The sequence below is a fragment of the Macaca mulatta genome, chromosome 9, assembly GCF_049350105.2.
Source record: "Macaca mulatta isolate MMU2019108-1 chromosome 9, T2T-MMU8v2.0, whole genome shotgun sequence".
Lineage (NCBI taxonomy): Eukaryota > Metazoa > Chordata > Mammalia > Primates > Cercopithecidae > Macaca > Macaca mulatta.
The window spans coordinates 38531746-38553068 of record NC_133414.1 but is presented as its reverse complement, the minus strand read 5'-3'; the positions used below and the strand labels follow the sequence as shown (position 1 = coordinate 38553068).

The 21323-nt window shown below is 31.9% G+C and overlaps 1 protein-coding gene across 1 annotated transcript in view; it reads right to left on the bottom strand.

Moving 5' to 3' along the window:
* Positions 1-15000: 15000 nt before the first annotated feature.
* The window catches only part of LOC106996402 (ankyrin repeat domain-containing protein 30B), a 127039-nt gene continuing 120716 nt past the window's right edge, over positions 15001-21323 (bottom strand). The window contains exons 43-46 of the mRNA XM_077947952.1: positions 20360-20573; positions 18524-18707; positions 16533-17450; positions 15001-15141 (exon numbers count right to left, since the gene is read on the bottom strand). Coding sequence (XP_077804078.1) covers positions 15049-15141; positions 16533-17450; positions 18524-18707; positions 20360-20573 — 1409 coding nt within the window. The 3' untranslated portion in view covers positions 15001-15048. The remainder of the gene's footprint in view (positions 15142-16532; positions 17451-18523; positions 18708-20359; positions 20574-21323) is intronic.

Genomic DNA, 21323 nt, shown 5'->3' with positions numbered 1-21323 from the left:
CAAAAGAGGCAACACAAACTCAGAGCACTTATGTCTTACTCTAGGTCACAAAGCCAATTAGCTCCAGGCCAGAAATGGGCTTTAGGTCTTCTGTCTGAGACTGGCATTTGATGCCAGTGATTTCCTCCATATTTAGGAGAAATGTATACATTTAAAAATATAACTCAGAGAAAATGCATGCATATGGTAAAACTGTCTTGTAGCTCAAAGATGTTTAGGTGCAATAGGTTAAAAAGTAGCTGTCCAGCTAAATAGTGAATTCTAAAATTATGAATACAAAGTAAGCAATAGAAATTAATATAACATCTCTGAGTGACAGTCAACATAATCAATTTGTAAAAAACAAGTTTGTTAAACTCCAAAAAAAAAAAAAAAAAAAAAAAAAAGAAAAAAAGGAAAAAAAGGAACTCAAAGGAGAAAAACTTTATCAAGCCAGGTGATATTGAGAAAATTCTTAGAAAAACTATTAATTTTCTCCAAATAGGACTTGACTTACCAAAATCAATTAATAAATGAATTATCCATGTTCTGGGTTATTTTTAGCAAAATTGAAGACACAAAACAGATTTCTCTTCACCATCTAGCATACTTCTATCTAACCTCTTGTCATTAATTGGTATATACAAAGAAAGTTCTGAACTTAATTTCAAGGATAACTTAAACCCATGCACAAATAATTGGTGAGCCTTCATTTCCCTGGCTTCAAGTTTCCATGTGAGGGCTCATGCTCTCTCTACTTTCCTCTTGGGAGGAGGGAAGATTTATGTAATGAGTAAATTTGGGCAAAGCACATTGAGTGTATTTGTTTGGCTTTGAGTCTCTTTGCAAACGTGTGTCTGCCTACAGTGACATGAGTTTGGATTGGCTGTCATCTCTGCAGGAAGCTGCCTGTTCCTGTGGCAGTGTCAAGTATCTCTTTCTTGCACTTGCAACTGTGTGTAAGAGCCTAGTCTGAGAAGAAATGTTCAGAAGCTCACTGTGGCTGCACATCTGAGCCACATCTTCCCATGAGTTGTCATAAGTCAGCAATAAAGCTGGTATGTTGATGTCTGTCCATCTGATTCTTATGTTCTGAACTCAGAGAAAAAATAGGAGCGTCATTTGCAGCCTACCCCACCACAGCCCCACCAAGATGGCTACATAACACTTGTAAAAATGTTTCCTACTTCCTTGACTTTGTAACTTTATATTCTTCAACACAACCCCCCATGTTAACAAGAGAAAGGGCTGGAATAAAGATTGTAAATAAAGAAATATAGTGAAATCAGGCCAGGCACAGTGGCCTGTAATCCCAGCACTTTGGGAGGCTGAGGTGGGAGGATCACGAGGTCAGGAGATCGAGACCATCCTGGCTAACATGGTGAAATCCCATCTCTACTAAAAATACAAAAAATTAGCCAGGTGTGGTGGCAGGCGACTGTAGCCCCAGCCACTTGGGAGGCTGAGGCAGAAGAATGGCGTGAACCTGGGAGGTGGAGCTTGCTGTGAGCCAAGATCACGCCACTGCACTCCAGCCTGGGTGACAGAGCAAGATTCTGTCTCAAAAAAAAAAAAAAAAAAAAAAAAAAAAAAAGAAATAAAGAAATATCGTAAAATCAATCACAATAGTAAAGCCCAACAAATACAATGTTCACTATTTCAACAATAACTTACTGACAGGCTACTGTTACATTGTACCTGATATTATAAGTTTAAAAATATTGCTGTATTGTCTTTTTGAGACCAATTTGATAAATACATATACATCACACACATACTTTTCCATAATTAATATATTTTCAAGTAACCATGTTTTTAAATTAAAATGTAATATCATTCTGTATTTTAAGGAGCACTCAAGTTTTATGACAGTAATTATGCACTCCCATGTAGTATAATCAAATAAGTTTGCACATTTAAACCACTGCAATTCAAGATCAAAATATCAATAATGTCTGAAGGCAATTATACTTGCTAGTTTGTGAGTATTAAATACATGCCCTGTGTCACAGAGAAAGAAAATGGGGAATACTTCATTGACCAAAGACCTGATAGATTTAGCATAGATCCACACGTATATTTAAAGTGCAACTCAACATTCTGTGGAAAATGTGCAACTCAACATTCTGATATGACAGTGTTCCACCATGTGGCACAATGTTCCACCATGCAACACAATGTTCCACCATGCAACACAATGTTCCACCATGTAAAAAGCTACAGTCTTAGGAATATGGTTTTAGCTTGGACATATCTATATAACTACATTTAGAAAAGAAGTTGCTAAACTGAATGAACATTTGAGAAATAGAAAAGTTACTTAAATAAATTATTAGAAACTTTTTGAGTCAGTAATGTACTGGAAGTCCAAATCCAATCAATGTAGAAACGAGTCTTCCTCTCTCAAACATTTAACAAACATGTACCAAGTGACTACTGGGTGCCATACATTGTCTTAGACACACAGGTACTATACAACTTTCAAACCAAAAAAAAATTTTTTAAACCAGCTAAGTCTTATCTTTCATTAATGTGGTATAAAGTGAAGATTTCAGTTATCACAAAAACATTCTATGTGCAAAAGGATCCAATGACTGATGTATTTTTGAAGCTAATTTTAATTTTTGAATTTTACAATATAATTTTTTAAAGAACCAATAAAATTATAAAATTCCTTCCCATATATGGAACAAAGCATCTCAGAATTTAAATAAAAACAAAGTAAACGTTTGGAAAAAGTATACATAGTTATCTATGATAGCTATCATAGTGTTAAGTGGTAAGGCTAAACTTAATGTGTTGGTGACAGGTGCAAGAACTGGCAAAAGAGGTCAACATAGAGAACACTGGCTTTGACATCTAGCACAACTTCCATCACATGCAACAAAAATGAGGTATTATAACCAGTTTCTCTACAGTTTAAAAAACGGCATAAGAAAGAACTTCAAATTAACAATATTCCAAAATATCACAGCCTTGTTAATAAAGAAGATAAATACATTCAGTATCAATGCGATTTTAACATATTTTATGTTAGATTTAGATATTTTAACATTTTACTTTCTAGAATTATAGCCAAAAATGTCTAAATATCTTCTTGTTTGTAATGCTCCCTCCAAAAACCTACCTTTTGTATTATTTTAGATAATCTGTACCAACTCTCATAGTATTATTAGATGTTTTCCTAGTAGAAATAATTAAATTTTAGCAACTCTAGTAGGCACCTTCTTTCTGTATCTCTAAGAGTTTTGTAAACAATTACATAAGAACTTTTTCAGGTCATTCTAAAGAAGTTATGAAAACATGTCAATGAATCTTCATAGAATTATTAAGTCAAACATGATTTGGCAAACCAATTGCCCACAAAGGAACCCTGCACTCTTTGGAACTACTAATGAAGTTTAAGATGAACTGTCTTTCAACATATCTGGAAATACTAAAAATAAATAGCACTTTGCCCCCTAAAAACTAAGAGAAAATATTTTCTCAAAAATCTTTGCTTGCACTACATTTGTATTTATACATGCTTTCATTATCTTATGAAATTATACATGAGCTGATTATTCTGAAAAAAAAGATAAGAAAATTTCACATGTGCATCATGATTAAACTTCACAGTAGTATTTAACATTCTTCCTCTTTTTGTACCCAGAAGTGCAGTTTTATGACCCTGAAGCACTTAGACCCTGATCATATCACTCTTTTTTCAGAAAAATAAAACTAAGCTATCAAAATAATTAAAAACTCAGCTAGCTAGGATCATCTAATTTATGTATTAAAACAATCGTTTAATTGTTCCCCTTTAATTAGCAGCAATGCTGTCTGAGAAAGTTTAGATTTGCTCCTCTAGAATTTTTTAGAATATGAAGCCAGGTAAAGAAAAAACATTTCATTTAACATAAGCATACACTACTTTTCTCTGCATTAAAGAGACTGTGAAATCACCATCAAAACTATAAGCCAATGTGCATTGATTGAAATGGGTATTTCAGTGACAGTGATACACATTGAAAACTAGTTGCTACCTATTTATTTTAGTTCAAAAAATTGTGGGTTTTTTAATAATTTATTTTGTTTTTGTTTTTTTTTCTCAACAGGGACTCACTAAGTTGTCCAGGCTGGAGGGCATTGGCTATTTATAGCTGTGATTATGATACACTACAGCCTGTAAATCTTGGGCTCAAGTGATTATTTTGCCTACTCAGCCTCCTAAGTAGCTAGGATGACTGCACACAGTTTTAGAATTTCTCCCCCAGTCAAAAAATGGAGTATCTATCTATCTATCTATCTATCTATCTATCTATCTATCTATAATCAATTCTTTAATTTATATATCTTGTCATTGCTGGCATCATTTTGGGATCTTCAGAAATGGATTCTCACTATGAATAAAATCACCTAGTTGGATTGTAAGATGTCTGCTACATCATCAAGGTAAATGGGAACCCTGCACAGCTTTATGGAATTCAGGGTAGAAAGAAGATAATGGTTTATGTGTGGTTGCAGTTGCCATTAAAAGACTCAATATCATTGCCATATTAGTCATCAGTAATTCAAGTGATAGACACAAGTGAACATCATTTTAAAAATTTAAAGAGTTGAATGATTTAGCTATTTTCAAGCTATTGTAAAATTGCACAGCAATAACAGAGAGTTTACAAAAACTGAGAAGAAAAGTGATGTAGGTATAGTGGCAATTAAAGATCCAGTCTTGTGTAAAAAAATTATAAGACTTTTAACTTAAAAACAAAACAAAAATGAATCCTTTAAGTGTTCCATGTTTATTTACTTCATAAATGTATTTATTTTAGATTACTTTAAATAATGAACATCTACATGTGATTAACTGTTTGGATGTCAAACATTCACTTCTGATTAGGGGCACAAAACTTGAGATGGTACAGGAAAACATTAAAAGTGTTATGAACAACAGTTAAACTCAAACCAATCAGAAAGTAAGCCAAAACATCTCAAAGTATATATTTAGTTACTAGGGAATAATATTCACTTTCTAAAATGTAACTTAAATGCAGTTTTTAAAGCAATTCAAAATGTGTTACTTAAGTTTATTGAATGAAGTTAACAAATAGATATTTCATAAAAATGAGAACTCCAGGGACTTTTAGTAAAATTTCTGTTTTCTTTCTTTGTTAACACAGGTAATGTTGACCATTATTTAACACACGAGTCAATTAACTCAGTATTTCACCTACTTAAAAACAAGAATTGCATCAGAAATCTGAAAACCAAAGGAAGAAAGATAATATAACTAACCTTGAACAAGTAGGTCTTTGCACTGTTATTTTATGTCGTAGGCTTCAGGAAGAAATCATGAATTTTTCTTCTAAAATAAGTATTCTGTCGACTCAAACTATTGGTAAGAGTTCCAACACAAGGTAATTCTGGGACTGGCCTCCTAGCATGAGTTGTGAATAAAGATCTGGTCTGTTGTTTCTCCAAAAGAAGTTTCTTACTGGTCTCTGCTTGTCTCTCATGAGTTCTATGAAGATTGCAAAAGAAAAAGCTTAGTATTTTATTTTATCCTACATAATTAGAAAAGGACTTGTATTTAAAAAGAAAACTCTTCTATAAGAATAAATAACATTTCCCATTAAACCGTACTTTAACAATGAAGACGTGTGAGAGCATGCCTAATGTATGTAATTATAGGTTTTAAATTGTTCTTAAAAAGTACATATATATTTTAGGAGAATTTCTAACAAAAAGTTTTTTTTTGCCTGCCATGACTATTCACTATGTAGAAATATATCAAAACGTCATGTTGTATTTCTTAAATACATACAATTAAGAAACTAAAACTAAAAAAGCTATAAATATGTGTTTATTAAACCAGTTTAAAGATTTAAAAAAATTATCCCTCAAATATATTTTCAGGCGCTTGATTTAACATTTCTTGTACATTTTCACGCATTATTTGGGATCAATTAAGCATTTGACACTGAGAAGTAATTCACACAAACAACTCCTAGGGGAGACAAAAAGAACTAAAACAGCTTCAAAGGCAGTCAGCTACTAACATTGTGACCAAGGCATCGGAGGTGGGGCCTGTCCTTCTGTCTTCCACACACACCCTCAGGCTAACAAAAGTGCTATTTTTAACCATTTTGTGAATTATACATCCCTTAATCTCTGTATTAGTAATTCCCCATTTCACAAGGATGTTTTTATAAAGAATAAGAAAACTATACAGGGTGTTTTCTTAGGGTGCTGTCTAATGATAATTCCCAAGATCACTACCAAAGAAAGTTAATTTACCAACTGCCAGAAAGTGAAATGTAGCAGTAATTGTACTTGACCATTTTGGTCTCAATTTTAATCCTCCAAACAATAGTTAAACTTATTAGTATTTCTATTTGGGGACATGCTGAAAAGCCATTTAATGACAATACTACTGTCTGAATTAAATGCTTCAAAAATACTTAGCTGAAAGACTAATAAATCAGGTTGACTAGATGTGAATCGGAAGGGGAAAAAAAGCCATATAAAACCAACAAATATGGAAGAGACATAAACTCTCCTGGACAAACATTTGGGAGCTCAGTTCATTTACTAACACCATGTTTCCATAATTATATTATCTAGTTAACTTTCACTTCCTACTGATGTTGTGACCCTGTCTCACTAAAAATTAATCTTTTGAGGTAAATTAATGAGCTTATTTTCTATAATTATATTTTGACTGACTAGTTCATTTGACAACAAATCCCTAAATTTTAATTCCTCTAAATAGAGGTGCTTATATTTTTCTAATTCTGTTTTATTAAAGTCTTCTACAGTTTTCGTTTTGGAGAGTTCAGATTCCAGATCTTTAACTATCAGCTCCATCTTATTTATTGAAACAATACCATGCTTTCTTAAGTGCTATAGGTTTCCTTGAGTTTCTGCTTGTGTTTAAACAAATTAAAAGTACAGTAACAAACAATTTAATTGGACATTTAAAAATAACTAAAAGAGTATAATTAATTTGTTTGTAACACATTGGATAAAAGCTTGAGGTGACAAATACCCCATTTACCCTAATGTGATTATTATGCATCTCATGCCTGTATTAAAATGTCTCATTTAACTCATACATATATATGTATATATATATGTACACAGACACCTACTGTGTACTCACAAAAATTAAAATTAAAAAGAAAACAAATCAAAATGGTACATTTTAAAGTAATTATAGGCTTCATAATTATTGTATATTTGTTTCCTTTTGTTTTAAGTCAGTGATTCAGAAAGCAATTTTAAATACATGAACGAGAAGCTGAAGCTTAAAATACTTATCAGCAATATTTACTAAATTGATAATAGCTAATACCTAGATAGGAGGATGAGTTCTGGTGTTCTGTGGCATTGTAGTGTGAATACAGTTAGCTATAATTTATGGTATGCTTTCAAAAAGCTAGAAGAGAGGATTGGAAATGTTCCCAACAGAAACAAATAATAAATGTTTGAGGTATTGAATATACTAGTTATCCTGATTTGAGCATTACACAGTGTATACATATATAGAGGAGATATCACTGTTACTTTATATCCCATAAACATGTATGTACATGTCAACTAAAAATATAAAAAAATTCATCTCATTAAAAAAATAATAATATGGGCCAAACTTAGTGACTTACAGCTAATTAACAGTATGTGGCCTGACCATCCTCACTTAAAACAGGGGAAGGGGGTACCAAGCGCAAGCAGTTTGAGATAGAGAGCCTTTTCTAAGCTAATGCTGCAAATCTCATGGTGTAACTCTTACCATATTCCATTTATTCAAAGCAAGTTCCATTTATGAATGCCTAGAAGCTCCAATGTAGGTGATCTGGCTACCTGCCACAGCCAACGTTCCAGGCAATGGCCAGCATTAACAAGAAGACACACAGCTGAGCAAACCTTCAGATTATTGTACTTTCCCAGTCTTTGAGCTGTCCCCAGGAAAGATAAGAGGAACAGTGACAAGCTGTCCTGGCCAAGCTTCTCCCAAATGGCAGATTTATTAATGCAACAAATGTTGTTTTAACCCACTAAATTGTGGGTGATTGTTAGGAAACAATAAAAATAAAAATTGATTTAAAAAATTACAATAGAAAACTTACACAGTAGGAACTAGTCACCTTTAAAGTATGATCTAGTAGAGGTTGATATTAATTTTTTCATGTCAAACTATGCTAATGAGAAGCAGTAGAAAAGTAGAAGACAGGCATAAGAGCTACTGAGGAGAAAGATTTCCTAAAATTCCTTTTAATTAAAAATTTTTATTACTAGGCAAGTGTGCTTCTTTAGGATTTCCACTCAAGTTAGGAAATGAGTAAGGCAGGGAAGCAAAGAGGCAAGTTCTGAAGTGCAACAGCTAGAAAACTAAAAATATTTGGTTTAACAATCAAAATCAGACATTATCTGATTTCATAGAAGTAAAATCTTAAGAAAGCTAAGCAGCAGAGTATGAAGTAATCAATCTGGCATTCATTATTCATTTTCCTTTCCTCAATGAGAAAATAAAGAGAACATTATAGAATCATTTTTAATCATCTCAGAAGTAAAATAAATGTAGTAGGTTTTGAATGTTAATAAATTAAGTACAATTTACCCTTTACTCTACTTCACGTTTGTCTATACGAAGAAGTTAAGACCATTTAATCTTTATGTTGTAACACAATCCTTCTTCATATCATACAAAAAAAATTAGCTTTGATATTTTGAAATTTAAACAACTAATTTCACTATTGTCTCTTATAAATTGCCTGAACATAACCTATTTTTTAGTGCTGAACTTTCGAGACTTTTTATTTGAATAGGATAAAATATTTATTCCAAAAAAATGTATGAAGCTATAAAATATACCTGTGCATCTTGATCTATTTAAGCAGAGGGAAGTAGTTACAGAGAATTGTGATTTCTGAGAATGCAGGAACTGTACCAAGAAAAGATCATCCCAGGTGTTATACATAAGAATCAGGTGCCAGGTCAAAAGAGGATCTACCTGTGAACTGCAAGATGATGAATTAGCTCCATTTCCAATGAGAAAAGCTTATAGCCTGGACTGACTCTTCTCCTCCCAGGATGGATAACATCTACAGATGACTGTGCAAATTACAATGAGTTAATAAAACCTAATGCATGAAATAGTAGACTGTAAGAAGATGATGTGACCAAGATTAGATGGAAATTGGACTGAAGAGAGAGGCATTCAATGAAAGACTAAAGGTTTGAATAGAGAAACAAAGGAAAGGACTCTTGTCTCTGTAAGCTTGACTTCCCATCATGTCATGGAGTCAGCAAGGAATAAGCTTGCCATGGAATCTTTCAAGAAACAAAAAGTAAAGATGTTTCTCTATATTGAACTTGTATTATGCACGATAATATATAGCTGGTAATATGCAAAATGATTGAAAAAGAGTTATCATGTAAGTTGATGTGGTACTGGCATAAGAATAGAGAGATCAATGTTTTAGAATTTAGAATCCAAAAATAGACCTGCACATGTATGGTCAATTGATTTTCAACCAGGATAACAAAATTACTACATGAGAAAAGAATAGCATTTTCAACAAATGGTTCTGGGACAAATAGATATCCATATGCAAAAGAATAAAGTTGGCGTCCCAGCAAATACTGTATTTAAAATTTATCTGAAAATAAAATAGCTAAATTTAAGAGCTAAAACTACAAGTTTCTTTGAAGAAAAGACAGGAATAAATCTTTGTGACTACATTTGGCGGTAGCTTCTTAGATATAACAACTCAAAATATGGATTAACATTATAATTTAAAGCTGTGGTGCTTGAAAATATACTAACAGTAAAGTAAAAAGGCAAGCCACTGAGTAGGAGAAAATATTTGAAAACTGTATTTCTCTTAGAAAACTTTTATCTAGGATATATAAAGAACACTTACCATTCAGAAAGAAAAAGATGACCCAATTGGAAAACGGGCAAAGGAAAGAAATATACATTTCTCCAAAAAAGATATACACATAGCTAAGATGTACATTAAAACAAGATTAAAATTATTAGTCATTAGGGAATGCAAATCAAAACCATGGAGGGGTGCCACTTCCCACCACTAGCATGGAATCATTCCTGGTAAAAATGTGGAGAAATTAGAACCCTCATACTGCTAATGAAAAATGGTATAGCTGCTTTGGAAAATGTACGGGCATAAAGTTAAACATAGAATACCATATGACTCTTCAATTCCACCCATAAGTATGCACCCAAGAGACATGAAAACATATGCAAACACAAAAAATTATACATAAAAGTTCATGGCAGCATTATTAATAATAGCCCAAAATGGAAACAACCTAATGATCTATCAACTGATGTGTGGGTAGATAAAATGTTTGTTATATCTAGACAATGAAACATACTCAGCAATAAGAAGAAATGAAGTGCCGATACTTGCTACAACAGAGGACCCTGAAAATGTTATGCTAAGTGAAAGAATCCAGTCACAACACGCCACATACTGTGATGTGAACAAGATGAAGCGTACAGAACAGGCAAATATATACAAACAAAGTAGATCGGTGGTTCCCTAGAACTGAGCAAGGAATGGGAAACCGGTGGGTGACAAAAATGTAGAATTTCTTTTAAGAGTGATAAAAATATTCTAGAATAGACTGTGTTGACGATTGTATAACTCTGTGAAAATACTAAAAGCCACTGAACTGTGCACTTTCAAAGAGTGAATTGCATGGCATGTTAATTATACCTCAATAAAATTGTTACCAAGAAAACCGATTTGATACTAGTGACTTGAAGTCATAGGATGGTGTACTGCTTGCTTTTATATCATTGGCCAGGGTTCAAGACACAGAATGAGCAGTATGCCCATCTTATAGAAAAAGAATACATTAAACATGTATTCTTCTAAGTCCATAAAATTAAAAAACAAATCTCTTTCACTTCTCAAAGCACTGACAGATTTTTATTTCCCCAAAGTATTTGGGTACCTCTTTTGGTCCCAAAACGTACTTGATGTGTTAGCTTATTCATCTGAATATCCATTTCAAGTAGACCAGTTTTAAAATCTCCATGGAAATTAAGCTTTCCATTTCCACATTCCTTTAACTTCTTTTCTGTCATTTCTAAAAGCTCCTTATATCTGCAGGAATGTACAGAATGACTAAATCAAAATGTTTCAGACTAATATTTAACAATTTCTTTTCTTTCCTTTTTTTTTTAAACAAATGTGTTCTAACCTACAAAGAAACAAATCAATAAATTATCCCTCTCTCATTTGTTTCAATGTAACACAGTTTGAAAACATTCTAACAAAATTTAACTTTATGTAAGTAATATGAAGAAAATTTTACAACATATATGACAGATAAAGGATTGATATTATAACCATATATAGAGTTTTTATAAATAAACTATTAATATTTATTTTAGTATTTGGTTGGGGGAAAGTAATCATGATTTTTGAACCACGATTACTTTTGTACCAACCTAATATGTTAATATAAAATACTAACCTATTATTAAATACGAGTTTTCACTCAGAGATCAGCATCAAAGGGGAAAAGCATATTTATATGTGAATATTTGCAAAAGACACAAAAATACATTCTTGATACATTTTGACCACAGTCTATAGGAAGAAAAGAATACACACACAAAAATTATCACAAAAATTATTCAAAGTAGAATAGAAAGAAAAGAAAACAGTCCGAGTTGAGGAGGGAAAAGGAAATGAGAGATCATGTGAAGACTTAACGACAGTTGTAGGAAGAGATCTAAAGATCTTTCCTAGCACAGTGCTAACAAAGTGAAAGGCATCCAAAACCATGCAGAGAAAGATAATGAGAGAAAAATATTAATTGGAATCAGAGAACAAATTAAAGTTCTCAGCAAATAGAAAAGCAGCCATGTTGGGGGCTTCAAAGGCACTGAGGAAAATTCTATTTTTAATCTCGGTGGCAGAAACACAATTACTCATTTTACTCTTTTTTAGGTAATACATAGTTTTATTATAACATATATATATAATATATGTGTATATATACACATGTGTGTGTGTGTGTATCAAAAACAGCAGAAGTTTAGTGATATATATACATAACTCACATACGTATGGGAGGTACCAGTAGAAAATAAGTAAATATCCATAATATATTTAAAAACTAAACAGAATCAAAGAGATTGAAATAAAAGTTAATCGAGATAATTTTTGATGATGTTTAAAAACAACAAGGGCAGATTTTCAGATATTAAAGAACAGCAGATATGCACACTACCACCAGGAAGATTACCAAATACAAACACATCTTCAGAAATAAAAATTCAAAGTAGATAATGAAGAGAGCAGTTGACATTATATGCCAAAGGCATTGTCATTATTGTTTTCAAAATCATTAAAGAATAAGAGTGTGATATTTAGGTATTCAAAAAAAGTTGCAGTTTGTGCTCTGATAAAGCATTAAGATTGAATAATTTGTTTAATTATAAAAATGCAGATTAGGTCAAATTTATATCTCAGTTTTAATAAATATGTTGAAATTATAGTTAATATATATTTTTAAAGTTCTAAAATATTGAAGCCTTACCCAGTTATTTCTTTTCCTGATTCATTTTTTTTTTCTTTATTTCCCAATCCAAATTATGCTCCAGAGATTGCATTAAGTCACAGTACATTCATTTAATTTCTCTTTTCTATATTCAGTCTTTTAAAGAAGTTAAATTATTATTAAAAATCTAGAGACACTCTTCTTTCCTAAAAATATTATTTCTCTTGAGTTCACGAGTTATATATGTGTAAACCATTTTATAACATGCAGTTTATACACTTTATTCCAATAATGACAGATTGAAACATAACCTTTTTTAAAACAACCCAAAATGATTTATACTTTCATTAGTATCATTTGCGGAATTTAAACTGCCAAAATTTATTTGGTAAAAAAGTTTTTATGCATAAAATACTAAATGCTAACAATAAGTGAAAAAATAAGTAGTTATGTTTATATTTTGGTGCCAAAGATGCCCTCAGAGCATTGTCATCAACAGTTCACAATACTCCAGGTTTGCTCATTCAGATCTAAGAAAGATAATTTTTTGAAAGCTCTCATTTGGTCCCCATAACATTTCTGATTCTTACCTAACTTCAGGATAAGGTAACTACGTTCATTCTCTGTAAGCATTCTTTTATGGTTTTTTGATTTTTCTTTTTTTATTAACCATTTTTCTCTAGATAAAGTTTATGTGTTTTCTATGTTTATCATTCTCAATATTGTCAACTTATAATGGATTTATCAAGATGTAACACCACTGCAAACTGAGGAGACCCTGTACTGTGTGTTGAAAATCCCTACTCTAAAATCTGAAGCTTCAAAATCTGAAACTTTTAAAATGCAGACTTAATTTTTCTCAACAGTCAGAAAAAATTTGATTATTGACTAGAACAATTCTCCTCTATTAGAGTGATTTCTGTTTTATATTTATTGATTGAAATATATTTCGAATAAAACTTTATTATGTCAATGTCTGAAAAAATAAATTATCAGTATAATATATTTGTGTTGTAACAACTGGTAAGATAGAATATTTTCAATTTATACAATAACAGGTAGCATGTATGTCAGATATAATCCTCTGCTTAGGTAAATTTATAATAAGACATGATTATGTCTCATGAAAAAATAAAGCAATGTACAACTGAAAGTTAAATTGCTCTGCACCAACTAGAAAACACATCCTGAAGCATAAGGTCAATGAGAGTCAGAACAGTCAGAGAAAGCTTCATGAAAATGGAAAATGTGTCCACCAAGTCTGAATGAATGAGGACAGATGAACAAAAACTGAAAATGGAGGAAAAGCATGAGGAAGGCAGAGAGATGAGGAAACCGGCCCAATTAAGTAAATATAAAATCCAGTGGCAGAGAAATAAAAACATAGGTGCACACAATAACTTGTAAGTGAATGCTTATAGCAGCATTATTCATAATAGCCAAAAGGAGAAGCAGCCTAAAGATCTATCAACTGATGAATGAATAGCTGCTGTAGCCATGCAATAGAGTATTATTGGACAGTAAATAAAAATGAAATACTGATATGTACTACAAAGTAGATGAACCTTAAAAACACTACGCTAAGTAAGAGAAGCTGCTCATTAAACACTACAAATTGTATGATTCCATTTCTATGAAATGTTCAGAACGGGAAAATCTATAAAGACAAAAATTAGATGATGGTTGCCTAGGACTGGGGAAGGTGGAGAAACATAGGAGTGAGTGGTGGTGATGACTAAGACATACGAAGTTTCTCTTTAGGGCGATGAAAATGTTCTGAAAATGATTGTGGTGATGGTTATACAACATTGTGAATATATTAAGAGACATTGAGTTGTACAATTTAAATGTGTGAACTGTATGATACGTGAATTTTTTTCCCAATAAATTTCCTTTTTAAACATCCAATGGCAGTATCAAGATAATTTCCTTTATTTTCTATTTTGAATATGCCTACTACACATGATCTAAATATGTATATGTTTATACAATATAATTAAAAAGAAAAAATAAAAGAATTGCCTAGCTATTCAAATATTGTGTATATTAACCTAAACATTTGCATTTTGGAGAGTAGTATAATGTCCTTGGCATCCATTCACAAAAGTGGAGCTAAGAAATAAGATAATTTTCTGGAATATTCCATTACACATTCTTCTCTGATTAAATATGGCTTGCCTCACCATGGCAACATAAATCACTGAAAAATACTGTTTATCTGAAGAATAGTCTCTCAACTTGTGGGATAAACAATGTATAATTCTTAATCTTCTTAAGGGTAAATATTATGAAAAAATAAGTAATTATAAGAAAAACATTGCAGAATGATAGCCACAGTTTTTAAAATAAGCATATTATAAATAGAATTGTAATAAAACTAATTATAATGAACATATAAAAGAAGTCTTCCCATGGAAATTAATATCATAAAACAATTTATATTATTTAACCAGCTATAGATTCACTGTTGGCATGTTACATTTAATACATACTTGACTTTTGACTTGAAATCATTTCTTCATTAAATCCTATATCTCATCTTTGAGATTAATGTGATGATGTGGTATAAGTTCTAGTGAGGTCTGACACACACTGTTTATTGAGATCAGCCAATCGTTTTTGAAGTTGTCTCACAATGACCTGACAAGACATATTTGTTATTGATTTTGTAAATTATCTTATCAAATTAACAATATTTACTTTTAAAAAAATCCCCAAATATATTGATTCAGCTTATTTTCTTCATTTGTACACATTGCTGCTTATTACTGAATCCACTCAAGGACAAAAGAAGGTGTTATCTTCCTGCCAAACTGGTAGTCTCTTACTAGACACCAGATTCATCCCACTAGTCATTTGTCCCCTAATGAATCTGTAATGCTTCACAACCTACTGAAGTCTCAAAAAAAAAAAAAAAAAAAAAAGTTGGGGCAGGACTAGTGGTGGCAAATTCTACACAGTGGAATGCTTTCTTTCTTCTGTATTAGAAGCACAAATCAACATCAAAGTTCCTCACATATTCAATCACCTGTTGAAATTTTTCCAATAGACTTCTATCTCAGAATAAAACTATTTTTATTTTAAAGCCTTTAGAGACCCTAGGTAACCTGCTCTCCACATCTCTCCTGACCTCAGCTGCTATGTTTCTCTTCTCTACTCGCTTATTTTGTACTATACATGAGCCTTGCCACCCCACATGAATTGTAAAATGGGGATCCAATGCAAAGCTAATAAATCACAGATAGCTACAATGACCTTTCTCTGGGACATGATAGTCTTTGAGCTTTGAAATATAAATTATGAGCAAATTATTTGTAACAATATTCAAAATAAGTTATAAATACCAGTGGGGTGATTAAATCAAATTTGATATTGTAAAATTCACTACACTTGTCCTAAGGTATTATTTAATAAAATGCAGATGTCTTTAAAAAATTGAGAGGTTATAACAATACATAATTTGAGATTCAAATATGTTCAGATTTAAGTCAAATTGACATAAATGAAAATAAAATTATATCAACTAAAATATACAAAAAGCTACTGAAAAAAAGTATTATTACAAGATGCAGAAATGTACACTTCAAAATATACTTCAAATACACTTCAGTTCCTCTGGAAAATTTATAATTAATTGTCAAAGTAGATTGCTGAACTGAATCTTAATTTCAAAATACTAATTGCTGATATGGGCATTCCCATTTATCTGCTTCAATGTGGTCATAAAATGTGGCGACAAAGAGACATTAAAACCTTTATTTCAACAGTAAAACCCAATGTCATTAATGTTCATCTATTAAAAATCTTAAACTTAAAATTTCATCAGTGACACAATGTCTTTACTCAAAGTGTAACGTCTCTCTCAGCTTTAACTTTCATTTTGTGGAGATGAGGTATGTTTCTAAGCTGACATAGTAAGTATATTTATCATCTATTTATATTCTACTAGATTCAGCATTTAACCAACGCCAAATATGCTTTAAATTTTCTTTCAGGAAGGTTGACAAGTATTTATATTTTTTGATACTTACTTCTCTTTCTTCTTTCTCTTTTTCATATTTATATATACAGTCTTTTAAATGGTTAATGTAATTAAATACCTCCTCATTTTTCTCTTTTAGGGGATGATGTTGCATTTTCCTCTTAAGAAGCTGAATATTAATTGTTATCTTGCTTTTGTTATCAGCTTTCTTATGTGCATGAATTAATTGCTGTCGAAGCCACAGATTTTTGCTTTGTAGTTGAAATAATTTCTGCTCCAGAGACTCCTGCTGTTCATTGTGTATGTTCACATTATCTTGTTCATTTTGATACATGTGTTCAGCTTTCTTCATTTGATACTGTGTTTCATCTCGCTCTCTTTGTGCATGTTCTGAAACCAATGTATTTTCCCTCAGAGCATCTCCTGCATAATTGAGATTAATTTTTAGGCTTTTGGATTTCCTTTGAGCTTCAGCAAGTGGTTGATGGAACACCTTATTGTTATATATTGTATTATTCACATCAACATTAATTTTGCCTTGCAGAGAAGCATCTCCTGCAGTGTGGAAAGCAAGTCCTTGGGTTTTTCTTGATGTCACAATTTGATCACGGTCTTGTACAGCAGAAGCCAGTCTAGAATGGTATGATTCAATTTCTCTCTCCCGTATTTCTTTGTCTTGTTTTTCCTTCAATTTAGAAGTGAGCATTGTGTTCTCAGCCATCAGAACTTTAAGCTGCCCACTATATTGAGATGCCATTTTTGTTAATGATTCCTCTTTCAGTTTTAGAGTCATTTGAAGTTCAGCATTCTTTTCTTTTAAAATCTTAATGTCCTTAAAGTATTTATTTTCCTTCTCCTGGTGTTGGTGTTTTAGTTTGGCTATTTCCAGTTTTAGCATGGCAATTTCCTTTTTCAACATGCGATTTTCATGTAGGAGATAATTTTCATTTTCATGAGTGTGAGAAACCTAAATAAAACAAAATAAACTTTTAGCTAGCAGTCAAAATGGCATAACATAGTTCCTCTGAAACTAAAGAATAACTTGTACATTTATACAATGAAAGAGTTTTTATAAGTAGGTATCAGTTGAAGAACCATTGAATCAAAACTTCAAATGCTATAGAGCATAAATTCCCCAAAGTTCAAACATTTATTTGAAGACAATGAATTCATGAAAGTACAAAATAAATGACTAGAGAATTTTTAAGAGCCTCAGAATTGAAAAAAAAAAATGTTCCCTGAATTACAACAAACTCAACAGCATAAAATTAAAGATTAATCAATTTGACTGCCTACAAAAACTGGGTTTACACTCTGATGTCTAACTTATACAAGATCCCATACTAAGAGCCTTAGTGCTGCATATATTTAGACAGATAAAATTTCCCAAAGTTCTTTCAGTTCCTTTTTCCTGAGAATATTCTCTAGATATTCTATTTTTAAAAAATATATAGTTAATTTTAAGAATTATATTTATGAATTTTTGATAAATTGAGACATTGTAACAAGCACTTTTAGTTATCACAATTCTGAAAGGAAAAGATTAAAAATATAAACAAGTTGTAGGATTTTCTCCCAGTCTTATGAGTCTACATCCAGGACCTCTCCACCAAATCTCAGTTAATTCTACTGGGTAAATATGTAAATATAAAAGAAGTCTTCAATTTCAAAAACAAAAGAAAGATGATAAAATCTAGAGAGCCCTACATAGAAAACCATGAGCTTGTTTACTATGACAATAACTTTTGCTTCCTCTTCATAATGTTTGAGTCAGTATTAAATGTTAACTATGTTGCTAGGAAAAAACTACGTACTAATAAATTATCACTAAGTATATGGTAGGGATAATCATTGTTTTCAAAAGCTCTTTGTACTGAAATAAGATACTACATGGATGTCATAATTTATAACAAATAACCGTAGCTACAAAAGTGATAATTTTAAGATAACATTTTTATCTGATTTAGACCTGAATAATTCATACTAAATCAGAGGGAAATAAAGTTAGAAATATAAAATTTTTATCAGAGATTGATTTACCTGACTCAAATTACTTCTTACACTCTTCACTTCCATATCTTGTATTCTGAGAGCCTGTTCAAGTTCTTGTTTCACTTCTAACTCTTTCCTATGTTGCTCTTCTCTTCTTCCTAATTCTTTCCTAAGTTTTTCATTTAATATATTGGCGTTTCTTCTCTTCTCTTCTTCTTGGTTTAAAGTCAATCTGCCATTAAACATACTTATCTTAAAATTCATTTTGTTAGAAAATAGAATTCACTGTGAGATACATTTATTACTACATTGGTTTATTATTCCAATAAAATTCCTATATTCTTGAATTTTTTTTTCTTTCTAGTTCTCAGGTATTTATTACTCGAACCTCTTCCAAATGACATACATACTTGAAAAATAGTGAGGAAAGAACATCTTCTAGTTAGAAAGTTTCTCATACTATTAATGACTGTTTCTGTAACTAGCAATGACTGTTATGGAAAAGAACACTGGAAGCTATCCAGCAAATTCATAAGTTGAAAATTACTTTTTAAAAATCTTACACAGTCAAAATTACTCCTCAATGAGGACAGATGATTTAGAGTTAACTGATTAAAGTGACTGATTAAAGTTAACTGGTTAGTTTTTATGAACAATTTACTGATTTATTAGACATAAATATTCATACTTATAAAATATGGCAAGTATCCCTAAAAATAATTTTAATATTAAAATCTCAGATTAGGTTAAATAGTCTAATATCTGTTATCCCATATATCTTTTGCTTCTTTTTTGAGTAATGCTTTATTATTATTATTATTATTATTATTTTTTTTTTTTTTTTTTTTTGAGACGGAGTCTCGCTCTGTCGCCCAAGCTGGAGTGCAGTGGCCGGATCTCAGCTTACTGCCAGCTCTGCCGCCCAAGTTTACGCCATTCTCCTGCCTCAGCCTCCCGAGTAGCTGGGACTACAGGCGCCTGCCACCTCGCCCGGCTAGTTTTTTGTATTTTTTTAGTAGAGACGGGGTTTCACCGTGTTAGCCAGGATGGTCTTGATCTCCTGACCTCGTGATCCGCCCGTCTCGGCCTCCCAAAGTGCTGGAATTACAGGCTTGAGCCACCGCGCCCGGCCGAGTAATGCTTTAAATGTATCTTGTTGATTATTATATATTTTATCAACAAATTTTAAATCTCTTTTATCACAAGACAGAATATAATACTTAAAGAATAAAAATAATATGCATTTAACATAGAACTCTGAATTAATTTTATTTATGTAGGAGAGCAAGAGATGTTGAATAAACTAATAAATTATTCTGTATTTTCTCTACATTCCATGCACGTTAAACGTGTATAATTAAAAGAAATTGATTTTGGGGGAGAAAAGAATGGCCATTTCACACTCTGTTTGTTGAGCTGTAAATGAATATAAATTTTCTTGAGAATAATTTAGAAGCAACGAACAAATAACTTCTTAAAAACTTCTTATAATTTAGCCGAATATTTTTATATTGAAGAATTTATTCCAAGTCAATAATTAGAAAGGTAGAAAAATATTTGCATGCAGTTATGCCTTGCATCACTTATAATACAGAAATTTAAAAATCAAAAAAATTAATTTGTTAAGTAAGTTAAGTAAGGATTTCCAAATAATGGCCTTCTATATAGCCATTAAAATTGTGATTTAAATAAATATGCATTTAATTATCAGCAGAAATATTCACATTTAAGAACTTGTATTATTTAAAAGAATTTGACACTCTACAAGACAGAGATTTTTTTCTCCAGTTAAACCTCAGAAGGTAAGTCAGCTATTACAAAAAGTATCCTACATAATTTTAGTATAAATAGTTGAAATATTCATTTAAAACTAGGATGTCATACCTCACACTGCAGAGCTCTTGTTCCCATTTAACTGTTTGATTCTCTAACTGTGAGTTTATTTCTTTTGTTTCTGATAGTTCCTTTTTTAGTACACAAAACTTATTTTTCATTCGTTCAATGTTTGCTGTAAGTTTTTCACAGTGATCTTTTTTAAGTTCCCTTGCTCTTTTACAAGAAGGAACTGCATCCAAGCTTTTTGATAGGCTAGTTGAATCTGTCTCAAGGAGGAGATAGAAATAAAATATATTAGTACTTTTGGGATATAAAGGGCTGCATATGTTAACAATCACTTATACACTGAACTACTGGGGGAAACTCACCCCTGATAATTCACATGGGTTCTTTTCTATTTCCCTAAGTGTCAGTTGGTCTGAGAAATAAAGGGAAAGAGTACAAAGAGAGAAATTTTAAAGCTGGGTGTCTGGGGGAGGCATCACATGTCAGCAGGTTCCGTGATGCTCCCTGAGCTGTAAAACCAGCAAGTTCTTCTTAGCGATTTTCAAAACGGGAGGGAGTGTACAAATAGGGTGCGGGTCACAAAGATCACATGCTTCACAAGGTAATAAAATATCACAAAGCAAATGGAGGCAGAGTGAGATCACAGGACGGGCTGAAATTAAAATTGCTGATGAAGTTTCAGGTACACATTGTCATTGATAATATCTTATCAGGAGACAGCATTTGAAAGGAGACAATTGGTCTGACCAAAATTTATTAGGTGGGAATTCCCTAGTCCTAATAAGCCTGGGAGCGCTATGGGAGACCAGGACTTATTTCATCCCTTTGTCTATGACCATAAAAGACAGCCGCCCACAAAGTGGCCATTTTAGAGGCCTCCCCTCAGGGACGCATTCTCTTTCTCAGGGATGTTCCTTGCTGAGAAAAAGAATTCAGTGATAGGTCTCCTATTTGCTTTTGAAAGAAGAGAAATATGGCTCTGTTCTGCCCAGCTCTCCAGCAGTCA